Source organism: Corythoichthys intestinalis, chromosome 13, assembly GCF_030265065.1.
Source record: "Corythoichthys intestinalis isolate RoL2023-P3 chromosome 13, ASM3026506v1, whole genome shotgun sequence".
Classification (NCBI taxonomy): domain Eukaryota; kingdom Metazoa; phylum Chordata; class Actinopteri; order Syngnathiformes; family Syngnathidae; genus Corythoichthys; species Corythoichthys intestinalis.
In genome coordinates, this window is record NC_080407.1 from 21,961,731 (window position 1) to 21,979,702 (window position 17,972).

Genomic DNA, 17,972 nt, shown 5'->3' on the forward strand with positions numbered 1-17,972 from the left:
GTGCACGACTATCAAATGTCGTTTTCAGGTCGTCATGAAAAAAAAAATGTTCGTTAACGACATGTTTTCGTTGTCTTCATTGTTGATGAAAACAACACTGTTTGATACCTGAGAGTATTTCCAAACCGCGGACATGTTGGCTGTGAGCCAGGCGTTTTTGCAAGATGGCGTCAGCCAGCATGTTGCTTCTCGCCGTGTTTTAATGAGATCATCACAATGGGACTAAGGTTTTTCACACGATTCAGTGGTAAACTTTTGGTCTTCAAAACATTTCAAGCGAAATTGCATTTTTAGCCATTTTTGGCCTATAGTTTTCAGCGTCGAATTTTCAATCGCATCTCTATACGAAACAATGTCTCTTATGTTTCAAAATGACATGACGTGTATTTTTTCCCTTTTATTTTTTAATGAATATTTTTTGAAACCCCACAATGCACTGAATCCGCGCAACGTGAACCGGGAAGTGGTGAGGGATCACTGTACTGGACAAAGAAAAGACTGGCCGATTTCACGGTGGTGGTCCATAAAATATATCAGTGGTTTTCTTGTGTCTTGTAGGTTTCATAAAATATCTTGGTGCTGAGCCAGAATCTCCTGGTGTTAAAGAGGATGTTGAGCTCCCCCAAATCAAAGAGGAGGAGGAGCCAGAGCCTTGTCAACAGAAGGAGAGAGAAGAGCACCTTCCAATCAAAAAGGAGGAGGAGGAGCTGCCTTACGTTAAAGGGGAAGAAGGTGTCGCCAGGTCGACGAGTGAGCCCATTAAGAGTGAACATGGTCCAAGAGAGGCAGGCACAAGGGTGCAGCCTCCAAGCGGCAGCAGCAGCAATACAACAGAAGGATTGCAAGCAGACATTTTCATCGCTCAGTCAGACAGAAACGGCACCACGTCACACTCGTCTTATAATGATAATGGTCATAAGACATCTCACAGTGACAACAAACTCTGCAAATCCCCTCGGGCGTATACGAGGAGCCACACTGGAGAAAAACCTTTTTCCTGCTCAGTTTGTGGTAAAAGATTTGCTCAAAAGCAAAACTTACAAATTCACGAAAGAGCCCACACTGGTGAAAAACCTTTTTCCTGCTCAGTTTGTGGTCAAAGATTTGCGATAAAGCAAAACTTACAAAGTCACGAAAGAACCCACACTGGTGAAAAACCTTTTTCCTGCACATTTTGTGGTCAAAGATTCAGTCACAAGAACAACTTAAAACGACACACAAAAACCCACACTGGCGAAAAACCTTTTTCCTGTTCAGTTTGTGGAAAAGGTTTTGTTCAGGCAGGAGACTTAACAAAACACACAAGAACCCACACTGGCAAAAAACCTTTTTCCTGCTCAGTTTGTGGTCAAAGATTTGCCCAAAAGCAAAACTTACAAAGTCACGAAAGAACCCACACTGGAGAAAAACCTTTTTCCTGCTCAGTTTGTGGTCAAAGATTCGCTCAAAAGCAATCCTTAAAAAGTCACGAAAGAATCCACACTGGCGAAAAACCCTTTTTCTGCTCGGTTTGTGATCAAAAATTTGCTGGAAAGAAAAACTTACTAAGTCACCAAAGAACCCACACTGGCAAAAAACCTTTTTGCTGCTCAATTTGTGGTCAAAGATATGCTCAAAAGCAAAGTTTACAAAGTCACGAAAGAACTCACACTGGCGAAAAACCTTTTTCCTGCTCAGTTTGTGGAAAAGGTTTTGTTCAGGCGGGAACCTTAAAACGACACACACGAACCCACACTGGCGAAAAACCTTTTTCCTGCTCAGTATGTGGTCAAGGATTCACTGAAAAGCAAAGCTTAACAAAACACTCAAGAACACACACTGGAGAAAAACCTTTTTCCTGCTCAGTTTGTGGTCAAAGATTTGCTCAAAAGCAAAGCTTACAAAGTCATGGAAGAATCCACACTGGTGAAAAACCTTTTTCCTGCACATTTTGTGGTCAAAGATTCAGTCACAAGAACAACTTAAAACGACACACAAAAACCCACACTGGCGAAAAACCTTTTTCCTGCTCAGTTTGTGGTCAAGGATTCACTGAAAAGCAAAACTTAACAAAACACACAAGAACACACACTGGAGAAAAACCTTTTTCATGCTTAGTTTGCGGTCAAAGATTCAGTCACAAGAGCACCTTAAAACAACACACAAGAACCCACACTGGCGAAAAACCTTTTTCCTGCTCAGTTTGTGGAAAAAGTTTTGGTCAGGCGGGAACCTTAAAACGACACACAAGAACCCACACTGGCGAAAAACCTTTTTCCTGCTGAGTTTGTGGAAAAGTTTTTGTTCAGGCAGGAAACTTGTCAAAACACACAAGAACCCACACGGGCGAAAAACCTTTTCCCTGCTCAGTTTGTGGTCAAGGATTCTCTCAAAAGCAACACTTAAAAAGACACACAAGAACCCACACTGGCAAAAAACCCTTTTCCTGCTCGGTTTGTGATCAAAGATTTGCTCAAAAGCCAAACTTACGAAGTCACGAAAGAACCCACACTGGCGAAAAATCGTTTGTGATCCAAGATATGCTCAGCAGCAACAATTAAAACAACACAGAAGAACCCACTCTAGTAAAAAATCTTTTTCCTGCTCAGTTTGTGGTCAAAAATTCAGTCACAAGAGCAACATAAAACGACACACAAGAAACCACACTGTGCTTAATGTGCCAATAATACTGCATTAAATCGACTTTAATATCAGAAAACATTGTCCAAAGAATTGAAATTGTATCATAAAATGAGTGATTTACACCCCACTTCTTCAAAGTACTTTTGTACATACTTGAAGAATACTACAATCTCCGGTTGGCTGTAAAATCCTTCAAGTTAAAGCCTGTATGTGAGGTTCCACCCTTTGAGTGGAGGTCAGAAAGGGGAAGATCAGAACTTTTGACATATAGGCTTAATTTTCAAGTTAGCGGGGGTTTAATTAGTCGGTGGAGGTGATTTTAACAAATTCTGTACAAAGTTGAGAATAATGGATACTGGCAGATCATAAGTCCATCTAACTAACTGACAACATGTTTTATTGAAGTTGCTAAGCCTGTCGTGACATGCAATGAGTCCATTTATCTTAAGGTAAATAAAAATGAGGGTGGTAATTTTCACGGCTGCGGAATGTCACCGCGTGCGTGTGTGCATACATTTCCTGTGTGCGTGCTGATGACATATAAGACTCCAGTTCTTTTAACAGATATTTATTTATTTAACAGCACCACAAGCAATGACAAAAAGCTTACGGTGAACATTTCAAAATAAACGTCACGCCATGTTCGTCATAAAAATAACGATTTTTGGACTTAATCCCACATACTTCAGAATTGATACTATAATATGTAAATACTATAACACTGTTATGTTACAATATGGATCCAAACACAGACTTTGAAATTAGAAGTATTTATTACAAAAACGAGAACAAAGGGAGCACGCCAAAATACGCGAGAGAAAAATGCAACGCAAAAAGGGCACGAACCTAGTCGGCGGGAGAACTAAGAGGAAGGCAACAATGGCCAGAAAAAGCTGTTTCAAATAACAGCAAAGTCCAACGAAAAATACTAACAGCAATGTGATAACAAAAAGATACAACCGTAACAGGCAAGAGATCTCCAGAAGACGCACACAGTGGTAAGCAAGCAAGTAGAATGTAATAGTCCGACACTCGTACACTGTGACAGCTGTCTCCAAATGTGCCACAGGTGTGGAGCACAGCCCTGCCCATCCAGCTGCATAATGTGCTGGAAAGGAAAGAAAAGAACTGAGAAGGCACATAAACATGACAAACACTACAGAATTCATATTCTACACTAAGAATAGCTTTAAAAAACACCCTTTATGAAAAATATGATTGGCAATGATTAGTTATAGTTATAATACGATTTTATATAGTAGTATAGCTACTATAATAATAATGCTAGATTTTTTTAAAGACTTGTTTTGAATAATGTTTGAAAGGTGAAGTCAGTGTTCTCAATCTGTTTACATTCCATTCTTTTGCACTAGTAAATGCCATCAGCATTTTACCTCATTGTTTATGTGTGATTAATTATTGTTATGTACATGTTTATTTGTACTTTATTAAAGAATTTAAATGTTCCAAAATGTTTTTGTGAATGAATAAGAGTCAACAAAAATTTCATTGCTAAAATAATTTTTTTTAAAAAGTATTAGATTAGCGGACTAATCATAAAAATAGTCGGCTGACTAACCGGGGGAAAATTACTCGTTTGGGACAGCCCTAGTGTACCGGAACATAATTCCACCACACCTGTCTCACCTTTTTAACCCCTGACCCATTTTCATGCCCGTTATTAAATAACTAACAAACTGCACAGAATTTGTTGAAATAAACTCCACCGACAAATTAAACCCCAGCCATGAACAGCCGAGTCAAAGCCCAGATCTTAATTCCACTGAGATGCTCTAGGGTGACTTGAATCGGGCTATACATGCAAGAAACCCTCAAACATCTCACTGCTGAAAGTATTCTGCGTTGAGGAGTGGGGCAAACTTTCTTCAGACCGATGTTATATCAGCCAAAGGGGGGTAACACTACCTATTAGGTGGTAGGGTGTCCTAACTTTTTCCTCAGTTAGAATATGCATTTTTGTTGATATATTTGGTTTAATGAGTAAAACAATGTTAATTTTTGTTGTTTACCTGCAATTAAATCACTTTTCCAGAGATAAAAACAAGATCACACATTGATATGTGAACATTTCTTAATAAAGAACCGAATATTTAATGGGGTGCCATAATTTTTTCACATGACTGTATGTCTGATCATTAATCTCTCCATTTTATCTGATATATCATCATTCAATGACTTTTTTTTTGGTAACTTGAGATATTACCAGGTAGGTTGGTAAATTTAATAAACAATTACATAATTTCAAAGGATTCAACAGCATCCGCTGCAAGGTTAGAAGGTCGTGAACATGATGACTTGGGAGAGGGTTTGAAGCCATCTATATCGGACAAAATTAGACATGCCACTAGGAATGCAAGCGCAGTATGGATCACATGATGCACATACTCCAGCTTTCCAGCAAAGAGCATGGCCAGAGCAGATCGCCTTGGATATGCCATACAGGAATGGGCATTCAGCCAAAGGCGGGTCTGCTCATGACATGTCATCCAAGAATTGGCGCCTTTTGCAATGCGCGTTGGCTCTGCGTCTCCACTCTCACAGTCCTGGTCGTTCGCTTACTCAAGTTGCAGTGAGTATGATTTTATCCTGTCAACAAACTCTTTAGATGTTACAGGAAACACGATAAAAACAATAGCAATAAAACTTGTTTTAATTTAGTTGGCCATTCATATTTGTAATGTTACCACCAGGTGGATCCCAACTGCATCATTTTCTATAACATGACATGTAATAATTATCTGGGAAAACGGTAAGTTTTAACCGTTTCTTTTTACTATATTGAGAACAAATGAAATCCCATTATCACTTATAAAATGCTATATCGGTGGATAATGTGCTTGCAAAAGACTTTTTGTTGCAATAGACAAGTTTCCTGAGCGAAACATGGGCGGCGCCATCTTTGAAAATTTCTGCTCCGAAAACACAGGAAAACACCTCTCTAAGCAGCTTTCTACTAGAGTTTACAGTTTAGCAAGTTCACACAGTTTAATGTTATGCTAACTCTGATGCAGGTCGGACTTTCAGTAGCAAATTTAGTGGAGTGTTCCCCACCTACACAACATTGGCATCTTTTTACATTACTGACAGTGGCTGGTGCTGCCGGCTGAAAAAAAAAAAACAACTTGAAATATCCCTCCTTTTTAAAGGGGGCGGGAAGGCGGCAAATTGACATGTATTTCAGTCGGGATTGTGTGAATGTGGGGGTTCTAGTCATCAGCCAATCAAACGAGCGTTTGAGGAAGAAAAAATGGACCGGCACATTCAGCAAGTGAAAAGGGATAAATGTAAGTCTGAACATAAAGTAATTCACTTAATAATGGTAGGGTCAATTCTATCCTAACAACACATGGGAAGACAATAATAAATTACCTTTGTAGCTGAATTCATTGTATAATCCAAATAAGATTGCTTAAAAGTTGGTGGGGACAATTTGAGCATCCTGAAAAGTAGCTAGTGTTTTTTCCCTACCGTCCCATTCCAAACCTACGCCCTTGCCCAATGTATGTAGTAAGAAGCATTTCAATTGCAATTAGACTAAGAAATAAAGAATGTATAATTGTAAAATAATTTTTAAAAAATTGCAGTTTTGCAGCGCCAAAAATCTTTAGAATATAATGTTAAAAGGACTTTATGTACCTCCAGCATTATGTCATGTCAAACAAATAGCAATTATGCATCAGCACAACAACAAAAAATGTCAATCATATCCACAAATATTTATGACATAAGAAAAAAGTGAATTATTCACATCCAAAACGATTTACAAAATGCAATTGCAAGCAAATATTTAAAATATATAAGAAAAAAAGTGGCAATTATTCACAAGCAAAAATTAACATTTTGTTTTGAATAATGTTTCCAAATTATATTTACAATGGGCGGCACTTTAGACCGTGTTTCTCCACTCCTGTATGGTTTCTTCAGAATCAGGACAATACCATTTCCCTTTTACTTGGCTATGACCAGTGGAGCAGTTTTTTGCCTTTCCACATTTTTGGCACCGGTATTGATGATTTTCTTTATATCGCCTTTTCTTTGGGGCTTCCCCTCTTGCCTCACGCTCCTGATCTTCAAGAGTGAAAGAGTCTGTGAATAGGCAAGATGGTAGTGAGTATACTGCTATCAGATGAGACACACTCAAATAGACACAAACCTTTCAGCTGCTTGCTGGCCAGGCACAGAACCAGCAGACTTGCGAGAAGTTCTCCAGGTTCCAGGCACGTTTTTAATTTTTTTATTTTAATGAATATTTTGGAGAAGCCTTGTCAGCTGGATGCAGCTTCAATATCTGGAAGATTTCATGTGTTGACAATGCTGTGACAGTTTAATTCAGGCCAACAAATCATCCACTGGCTCCCAATTAGCAATTATGCTGGCAAAAAAAGAAAGCACACAAAAACATCCTTCCAAAACCTATGTAAAAGAGATGAATTTATCAATGTGTCTGTGATCAAATGCAAGTTTAGCGGGTTGATGTTCAAAGCCGGCTTGAGTATCCAATGATGTATTAACAGCGCTGCGATCAGAGCTGTCAGAGACACCGCTTTCAGATGTGGCCTCCTGGAGGAAAAATGGAGGGCTATGCTTTTAAACAAGACAGTGAAAGGTTACATCATGAGAAAAGTTTCATTGCAATTACGCATACACAAAAAGGTTAACCTTAAACAACTAATATGGATAATTATTCATCTTAAAGTGCGTAGGAAAGGATAAATAAAACGTCTGAAATAGCATTATTATGTGAATTAGAATCATATTTTGAGATGATCCGACTATATACACAACAATTTGGCAAAGCGCAGATGACGAGAAATTAGTCTTTTAATCTGCCTTTTAGCCACGCCTATCATTATAGGGCTCTAGCGTCCCCAACTGGTGGATGACGTCAGCGGGAGAATAGTTTCATCTGATTTAGTATGCAGCCCATTGAGGGGGAATTATTCATAACGAGGAAAATGCGACAAAGAGAGCCGCAGAATGTCATTGTTTCAGTCTCTCTACTCCAATATTTTTAAATGATATTCTTTTTATCGAAGTATTTTTCCCAATTGCTAAATAAATGGTATGGTCATGAAAAATAACTATCTTGTGCTAAATGGAATATGAAATAATAAAAATGCATTTATGCAAAATTACTCCATAATGGTCAAAACTGTCGACTTCACCTTTACTGTCGAACCTCCCGAACGCTATATTATGCTGCCGTAGTTAGTCAGGCTTTTGACATTTCCCTGCCCCCCGGCTTCCGAGAATGTAAACAACCCAAGAGGCGTGACAGATAGCTGACATGCTAACCCGAACCGAGTGACGTCGCAAAGTCTTATTTTCGCTTTTCCAAGCGAAAAATCACACAAAACTAGCCCGGAGAGCCCTGGAGAGTACCGCCGGACAAACCGTCCAACGTCGGAGGAACGCGTAGCTGCCACATGGTCAACACATATATAATGAAAAATAATGCTTTACTACACGACGTGCAGTTGTTGTGCAGATTACATGACAGACAGAATGTGTCTTGGGTAGATAGAAAAGATCTCCTATCCATGATGAAATGTAAGTAAATAGTCCTTTATTTAAAGAAAATTTGCAGTGTTTACTTTGTAATCGCTGTATTCGCGGCTATTTTTAACACAAAGTTGCAATTTTCTGATTAGGTGGGAAATTTGACAGAACACCGGGCACACAAAGAGGGCAATAAACCGAGTATAGTGCTCTCCTGGCGGGGGGATGTGCGACAAGCCGCCGGTGTCATCTGCCGAGTGGAGAAGAAGCATGTCAGCCACAAAATGCAAGCCTCCTACGTATGGAAATGATCCCAGTATTTGACATAATACAAAACACGATGTTTACTCACTTGCTCGTAAGTCCAGTGGTCCCACAGTGATAGGGCTTGTTTTGGCCAATATCCACCGGTGAATGGGAACCTTTTGAAACCCCAAAAAGGCTCACGCCTCTCCCTGGTGCAGCAATTTTTTTCTGCAGCCGTTTGGCTGCTGTGTTGCGAAAAATAAACAAATTAATCTGCAAAATCAGCTGAATCCTTAGTCCTTTTCATACAACAGTACGGCTGGATAGTGAGAGGGGATTTAAAAAACTAAATAAATATAGCGATCACTTCCACACACATCCAAGCGGTTCATTTCATTCAGAAGCATAAAATAACGCGGAAAATATGAAAAAAATGCTTTTTGCTGTCATAGGCACTTTAATAAAAATGCAATTCGTGTAAATCAATTAATTGATTAATCCAACATTATAAACTGGGTTTAACTATTTGTCAACCTACTCAAAAGCAGTTATGTATTTATCAATAATAATTTTATTTTACAGTTGTCTTGAAGCTCAATGATGCTTTAAAACAAGGATGGAAGCACAATCACAAAAATAACAATAAAATATAAAAATAAAAAAGCATAGAATTAGAAGTTAAATTTGTGTATAAGAATCACATTTATAAGAGAAGAAGACAGACACAACAGTGAGAATGATAAAGTATCAATACATTAAAAGCAGATCGGAACAGACGAGGTTTTGGAGGGATTTAAACAGTGTTGTTAATAACGGCGTTACAATATAACGGCGTTACTAACGGCGTTATTTTTTTCAGTAGTGGGTAATCTAATTAATTACTTTTCTCATCTTGGCAACGCCGTTACCGTTACTGAGGACGGAAAGGCATGGGTTACTATGCGTTACTATATCGGTCGAAAAGTCTGAGGGAGACGGACTCACCGAGACGACAGAGCAGAGCAGGAGCGGGGAGGAGGCAAGAAAGTTGTGACGCCGAGCAAACGCGATGCTAGGTAGCTCCAATAATACATGTTGTAGCCGATAGCTGACAAACTACGCCCGCATGTTATGGTAGATATGGTAGACACGGTAGATATCACATGTATTGTATATAGATATAACTAGATGCAAAATGACAGACATGGCACTAAATGCGTTAGTAGACAGCCACCATCTTAAAGCAGTAGGCTTTTTTGGACGCCTCTGTTGTAGAGAACCTTCCTAGCGAACCTAAGTAACTTTTTATCTAAAATACTTCTAAATCGGCAAAATCTTGACTTGAATCTATCTTTAAATGATGAAACAGTTTTAAAACGTTCATATGTCGAAAGTAGAGAGAAGGGAACTAATGCAATAATGGGAGCAATTTTAACAACTTATAACAGTTGATTCAGGGTAAAGGGTAAATTAGGGTAAAGAAATGGACTCGGGCCAATTGTACCAAAGACCTCCACAAAAAACTTCACATAGTGTGGCCAATGTTTTTTTTTTTTTTTTTTTTTTTTTAGGAAAAAAAAAGTAATTATCACCAATTACTTTGCCAAGTAACTAATTACTCTTACATTCAGGTAATTGAGTTACTAACGCAATTACTTTTTGGGAGAAGTAATATGTAACTATAATTAATTACTTTTTTTCAGTGAGATTAACAACACTGGATTTAAAAGGAAGGAGAATTCAAATAAAACGCGCCATTTGTCACTGTTCTTGAGGTGACGTTAAAGGGCTATTTCCTTGTAAGGACTAATTGTAAACAGGATGGTGTGCCGATCAGAGCACAGGTAGAAAGGTGACATAAATCCACTGCTGAATTCACATGGCTTTCATTTGCTTAATAGTCATCCAAATCTTCCTTGATGTATAAAAAATGAGGAATTGTAACTCCGCAGGGAATAAGGTATGAAATTAGTCTGTTGTGGTGACCACTACTTTGTGAAAGAATTTACCTTTGGCTCTTATGTGGGGCATGTTGTGTCCGGGGGCAAAGTTGAGCATGGAGGCGTAGCCAAACAGTGAGGTAGTACGTCCCATTCCCTATTTCAATCAACAACAACAACAACAAAAAAAAGATTTTTACAATAATAATTACAACTTCCCTTTCAAAATAAAAATATTTCTGTTGTACAACTTAATCTGTATTTTGACATGATAGGGGAAAAAAATCAACAGTGGGATCGTAGCGTTATTGTTTCTCCTATAAGGATCATGGGAGGTGTAGTTCTGCACAGGAATCATTCAGTGTTCAGCACCGCTCTGTGGCGGTATTGTTTTTATTCCAGGAAATACAATAATATTTAACGGTCTATATATTCATTAAATTATCAAACATGTTCAGGTGGTTGCAGCTTAACGTTGCATTCGTAGGAACGGACGGAGAATAAGATTTCTTTCAGCCAAAACTCGGCGTGTTTATTTTTTCGACATGCATACTTTGGGGCTCCGTGCGTTGGACAATGAAAAGTACGCAAAAAATAAATAAGTACATAAATAAATAAAAAATTAAAATAAAAAACGCAAGCGCTGTCATACACGTGCGCGTCATGCGTCATGACGTAGAAGATGTGAGTGGCTGGAGTAGCCGTCCGATTGCTTTGGTAAAGTGGTGATTTGAAGACATTCCACTAAGCCCCACGACGCAATGTAATCGACTGAAAGGTGTCAGATATTTGTGGACAAGAATCAGTTCAATCTAGCTTCTGCCTCGAGTCGTTTGGGTGCACGTTGAAACTTTAAGGCCTGCTAAAGATAGCCTAGCGTAGTTTAGCAGCTAACAAAGAGAAACAACGCGCCTGGGATAAACACGTCGCCGAGCAAGCAAACGTCAAGTCCCAAAATGTCAGGTGAGTAAGTTGACGTATGACTCAATTGTCTCGCAAATACTATATGTAGTGGCCGGAAATGGCACACGGACACAATAATTTAATATATGCAGGTATGTTCCGAATAAACTGAACAAGAGGCTAGGACTGGATCAAAACAATGTGTTTATTTTGAATAAAAGAAACAAAAGACAAACGGGAAAGTGCCTGTGCAGAAAATCCTTGTTAGTGGGGCTGGTATAATTTAAAAGCAAACAATTTTAATAATCAGTGGCCTGCTAAAAAAAACACTGAAAACACTGCAACACTACAAAGCCACTTTAGTTAAAATCACAGCAAACGCCAGCCCCACAAACCCTATAAATTGCACAATCCCATTAACTTCATAAACAAATAAATAAAAACTATAAACTCGTAAGATACTAATTAGAAAAGGGAAAAAACAGTGACATGCCAGGGTCCTCCTTGAAGAATTGAGGACACACTTTGCTGATGAGGCCGAACAGGTGCCTGGATGCTTCTGCTGTCTATAGTGAGTATAGATCCACGAACGCCCCACGCAGCAGTCTTTGGCGTCCTCTCTAGCGCACCTGTGGTGAATTGCTCTCTTAATCGTGGGCTTGCCTCAAGAAAAGTGAGTCAGCGCCCCTTGCTGGTCGCTCTCTTTTTAAAGGTTCCCCTGGGGCACTTACGGCCATAAGGTTTCCCCCAAGGTCCTAGTGCCCATCCGGTTACATTCGCCCTCATTTTAAAAGGTCACTGTCCCAGTGACCTATTACAGCCAAGGTCTAAACATTGACTGGACACTTAAGTAATTGGCCGCATGTAGCCCCTGTAAATTAGGCTCTACGGTAGCCGATGTTTCATTTACCGATTTTGGGAGATGGAAGGGATTACTATGCTGCCCTGCTGTACTTCTTTTGGGGCGAGAATACGCTTGATCTGGTTCTACGAGCACCTTACTGGACCCAGCCTGACCCAGTCCCTCATTTAACTCATGCGATTGACTGCCCTGACGATGGGCCCCCAGTCTCTGCCTTTCCTGCTTCGGCTCAGAAGAAATGTGGGGTGGTGCTTTGCCATTCTGGCACTCTGGTGCAATCAAAAATATACAATCTTCTGAATCGCTGTCTTCTTCGTGGTTTAGGGTCAGCTGGTAGGGTTGATCATCAACCAAGCCATGATCAGGTAACTGTGGATTTTGGATACTTGGCGATATATTAGTTGTAGGCAGCACTCTGAGCTCTGACCGATGAAGGTTCTTTTCTGGTCCAAAGTCATCCATAGGTCGAATTTTATAAACGCGTCCTTCTTTGTCCAAGTTTTTCAGTACCTCATACACGACTGGGTCCCACACATCCTGGATTTTATTGCGTCCAATGGGGTGACTTTTCTTGTATACCAGAGTACCAGGAGCGAGGATGGTGTTTTCCGTCGGATGATAATTTCGATTTCTTCGTTCTGCTGCTTGCTGGAGCTGTTCGGTCACATGAGAGTAGATTGAATTCAAGTTAGTTTGGTGCACATCCATCCATTCTTGTACCGACCTGGGCATTGAGTCTTCTTGTGATGTTCCCAGCAAAAAATCCACCGGTAGTTGGGCCTTTTGTCCAAACATGAGTTCATAAGGTGAAAATCCAGTTGACTGATGCTCTGTTGTGTTATAGGCAAACAGCACTTGGGGTAAATGTTTTGGCCAAGTTCTTTTTTTCTCTGGAGGGAGGGTGCGCAGTAAATCATGCAAAGTTCGATTAAATCTCTCGCATTGTCCATTACCCTCTGGATGGTATGGCGTGGTTCTACTTTTTTCAATCCCATATAGGTGACAAAGCCTTTTTAACAGATCTCCTTCAAAACTCTTTCCTTGATCACTGTGAATGCGTTTTGGGACACCGTAGACATAGAACCATCTTTCTGTGAGCACTTTGGCCACTGTACTTGCGCGCTGATCGGGTGTTGGATATGCTTGGGCAAACTTTGAAAAGACATCGGTGACCACCAGTACATTTTCTCGTCCATCAGTAGCCTTTTCCAAAAGAGTAAAGTCCATAGCAATGACTTCTAATGGTTTTGATGCTGTCAGTCCTCCTCTGAATGTGCGGACCTTTGGTTGTACTGCTTTGGCCAGCATACAACGGTTATATTCTTTGCAGTATTTCTCGATGTCCCGCCCCATAAATGGCCAAAAACATCTCTGTCGGACAAGGCTTGTAGTGCGTTCAATGCCTTGATGGCCGTGGTCGTCATGGAGGCCTTTAAGCACTTCAGGTTGCAAGCATTGCGGCAACAAGAGCTGAAGAACAACTTGTCCCTCTCCTGGACTCTGAACTTGGCGATAAAGAATGTCCTCCTTTGCTTTAATCCTGTTCCATTGCTGCGCCAGTTTTCTCACCGCTTGCCCAACCTTGGTCAGCTCTGCTTTGGATGGGGGACTTCCTCTTTTCCAGAATTGCAGGAAGGGCCCAATTACTGGATCGGCAGCCTGAAGTGCCAGCAGATCAGCCTTGGGGCGGGATGGAAATGCCCCAATGGCTTCACAGGTCACAACATGGGGAACTGCAGGCAAGCTTAGAGTCTCTTGTCGAACTTCATCGGGCACCTTCATGCCGCTAAAAAGGGAAGACTGATCTGAGGGGTGTTGTTGTCGTGATAAAGCATCAGCATTGCGGTTACTTGGTCCTGGTCGGTACTTGATTTCAAAGTTGAATACTGCCAGCTCTGATGCCCACCGCTGTTCCACTGCTCCGAGCTTGGCTGATTGCAGATAGCTCAGGGGGTTGTTATCTGTGAATACGACAAATTTAGTGCCCAACAAATATTCTCTAAACTTTTGTGTGACTGCCCATTTCAATGCCAGAAATTCCAGCTTCCTTGAACTGTAATTGGACATGTTCTTTTCTGTGGGTCTCAGGCCCCTACTCGCAAATGCAATTGGTCGTTTTTTTCCATCCTGGTCTTGAGACAAAACTGCTCCTAATCCCATATAGCTGGCATCAATCTCAAGGACAAAGGATTTGGAAAAATCGGCATATGCCAACACTGGTGCGCTCACAAGAAGTTTTTTTAGTGTCTGGAATGCATTGTGACACTCACTGCTCCAGCGATCACCGATGCCTTGGCCATACGACTTCCCTTTCTTCTTGGTGCCTTCCATTTCAGCCACGAGTCTGTGGAGGGGTGCAGCATGCTTCGCAAAACTTTCCACAAACCGCCGATAGTAGGACGCAAACCCTAAAAAAGACTGGAGGTCTTTACATGTCAATGGTTGAGCCCATTCGGCCACTGCGCTGATTTTAGAAGGGTCAGTGGAGACCCCGGAAGCTGAAATTATGTGACCCAAATAGCGGACTTCTGGCTGGAAGAAGTGACATTTCTGAAGCTTTAATTTCAGGTTGTTCTCTGCCAGACGTGTCAGTACCAGACCCAATCGCTGTAAGTGCTGGTCAAAAGTTGAGGAAAAAATTACAATGTCATCCAAGTACAGCAAAAGTGACTGGAAGCTCTGGTCACCAAAAATGCGTTCCATCAGCCTCTGAAAGGTACTAGGAGCATTGCATAAACCAAAAGGCATACGGTTGAACTCAAAAAGCCCAAATGGAGTGCAAAATGCAGTCTTTGCCTTATTTTTCTCTGCCACTGGTACTTGATTGTACCCACTTGCCAGGTCCAAGGTGGAAAACCACTGGGCGCCGGTGAGCGCATCTAGAGATTCTTCAATCCGCGGCAAAGGGTATGCATCCTTCCTCGTCTTCGCATTAAGCAATCTGTAGTCGACACACAGTCTAATCTCTCCAGTTTTTTTAAAGACCACGACAATTGGCGAAGAGTATGGGCTGCAACTTTGACGCACAATACCTCTGTCCAGGAGCTCCTGAATGTGAGTTTTCACCTGGTCATATTGAGAGGGTGGAAGCCGACGGTAACGCTGCCGCACTGGAGCCTCATCTGTTAAGGGAATTTCATGCTCCACCAATGAAGTACATCCCAAATCGGCCTCTCCTCTGCTAAAAACAGCACTATGGTTCTGCAACAGCTTTACTGCTTGTTCATTTTGCACAGGGGAGAGGTTGGGCCATGACAAACTGGACAGATCAAGGCTAGGTTGAGTAACGGTGATCACCTCTTGAACCACAGCCACATCGTGGTCATCATCAGTCTCCTCCAAATGGAAGCTTTTGGATTGTGGAGTGTCAACGACATACAACTCGCCCAGATGTGTGTGCGATTTCAGCCAGGCATCTTCTGTCCCCACGTTTACTACAGGGATGTGAATGACACCTTGATGGACAGCAAGAAGGGCCGACGATATCATCACACCTGCTGGAATATTTCCCGTTACTGGAGGTTGAAGAAAAACAGATTGCAGGTTAATGTTAGCAGCAAGAGGGCAAAAAATGCGGATCCACGTTAAGGAACCAGCAGGGGCACGAACAGCTTTACTCTGAATTTTGGCTTTTCCTACATAACCTTGTCTGTTTATGGCTTCCACAAGCTGACACTTGACCAAGGTTTCCTTCCACACCTTGCTGGATGCAATAACAGGGGACTCCAAAAGACCAGAACCAAACTGGTCAAATAGTGCCTGGTAACAACGTTTTAGGATGTTCATACCAAGCAGGCCGGGCACCATCTGTCGTTGGGGAGGCTCCCCCTGGGGGTCTTCGACTACAAGTACACCCATTTGTTTTAGGGTTGTACCCATTACGCAGACGTCCAACTCCATATACCCTCTGTAGGGAATTTTCAGTCCATTTGCAGCCTTAAGACGCAGCCAGTGACATTTTTTTAACTGCCCGATTCCTTTAGATTTAAAATGCTCTTCGAAAAAACTTTCTCTGATGGTTGTGACCATTGACCCAGTGTCCAAAATGCATGGAACTCTCACTCCTCCCATGCTGACTTCCACTAAAGGACAGTCCCCTATGAGTCGAGATTGAGTTTCCCCTTGTGAGCCTTCAAGACCCCTTTCTGGTGCTTGGCTCTCTGCGCCAGAGGGGCCTAGTTTTCCGAAATCTGAGCAGCCGAGCCCCCTACTTGAGCATGCGTCCCAACCAGAGTCCCTTCCACGTTTTGTAAAGCTGTAATATTTACTCGACAGAATCTAGCAATATGGCCCCCCCGATTACAACGGCGACAAATTGGTTTACCATCTGCTTGGAAGCGATTAGCAGTCAGGGCTGCATTATTCTGAACGAGTGAAGGGCGTTGAGCAGTGACATGCTTCATAATAGTATCTAACTGAGCCTGCTGTTTGTGGAGGCACTCTTTTATTTCAAAAATCTCGTCGCGAGGATTAGCTGTAACTATGTTAGAAATCGCTTCCGAACTTTCCACAACTTGCGAGAATGAGTCACACGAATATGAACGAGATTTGGTTTTTCCACTTTGTCTACTTGCATCAGCCCAAATGAGGGCAACATGTCGAAGTCCCACAAATGTAGTGGCTGGGTGACGAACAACATGTTGCTTCAGCTCTCGGCGCAAGGTGTCATCAAGTACATGTTCAGTAAACTGATCACGCAAAAGCACATCAGCATTAGGCACACCACCAGGCGTTTTTCCTATCACAATGTCCATTAATGATTTTAGGGCATGGGAATAGTCACGCAATGATTCGCCTTCTCTTTGTGTACGTTGAAAAAATTGCAACTGTGAGGCAATATAGGTTTGAGAGCAACTATAATTTTCAGTTAAAATAGCAAATATTTTTTCTGGTGTGTCACGACTTGCTACTGGGTGAAAATTTACCTCGGCTTTCGCACTGCCTTCCAAATGATCAGTGATAAATAACAATTGTTCAGCTCTGGACATTGGCCTCACCTCCAGGCACCTGCGCACCTCCTCAACCCATTGTTCAATTGTTACCAAATCATTAGACATTTTGCCCGTAAACTTTGGGCATTTACGTTCTCTCGGTACACAAATATAACGAGGGTTCACCACATCATATTGATGGCTGTTACTTGGTCCCGCAGGAGGGTCGTCAGACCACGCCGCTGCCGTCAGCTGGGATTGCTCATGCAATTGCTCTCTCAATTGTTGATTGGCGATCTTCAGTTGTCGCAGCTCCTCCATAATGGCCTGTAGATCCTCCATGCCACTTTGAGCACGCGTCTGTCGCCTCGAAGAAGTTGGTGAACAACTCTGGGTCCCTCGTTGCTACCGGCGGGTCACTGTTTTTTCCCCACTCAACAATTAATGTCAAAACAACACTAATAAAACAGCCTAGCCTCAGTCCTGCCAACAACGCCAATTATGTAGTGGCCGGAAATGGCACACGGACACAATAATTTAATATATGCAGGTATGTTCCGAATAAACTGAACAAGAGGCTAGGACTGGATCAAAACAATGTGTTTATTTTGAATAAAAGAAACAAAAGACAAACGGGAAAGTGCCTGTGCAGAAAATCCTTGTTAGTGGGGCTGGTATAATTTAAAAGCAAACAATTTTAATAATCAGTGGCCTGCTAAAAAAAACACTGAAAACACTGCAACACTACAAAGCCACTTTAGTTAAAATCACAGCAAACGCCAGCCCCACAAACCCTATAAATTGCACAATCCCATTAACTTCATAAACAAATAAATAAAAACTATAAACTCGTAAGATACTAATTAGAAACGGGAAAAAACAGTGACATGCCAGGGTCCTATCAGATTAAGCAGAAATCATTAAGGCATGTACACAAAATATTGAAATACATTGCTTAAATACCTCCTT

General features: G+C 41.3%; 1 protein-coding gene across 1 annotated transcript in view; it reads left to right on the forward strand.

The window, feature by feature from the left end:
- The window catches only part of LOC130927961 (zinc finger protein 160-like), a 61,457-nt gene that overhangs the window by 19,999 nt on the left and 23,486 nt on the right, over window positions 1–17,972 (forward strand). Inside the window, 2 exon segments of the mRNA XM_057854112.1 lie at window positions 559–2,529; window positions 13,403–13,789. Coding sequence (XP_057710095.1) covers window positions 559–2,529; window positions 13,403–13,789 — 2,358 coding nt within the window.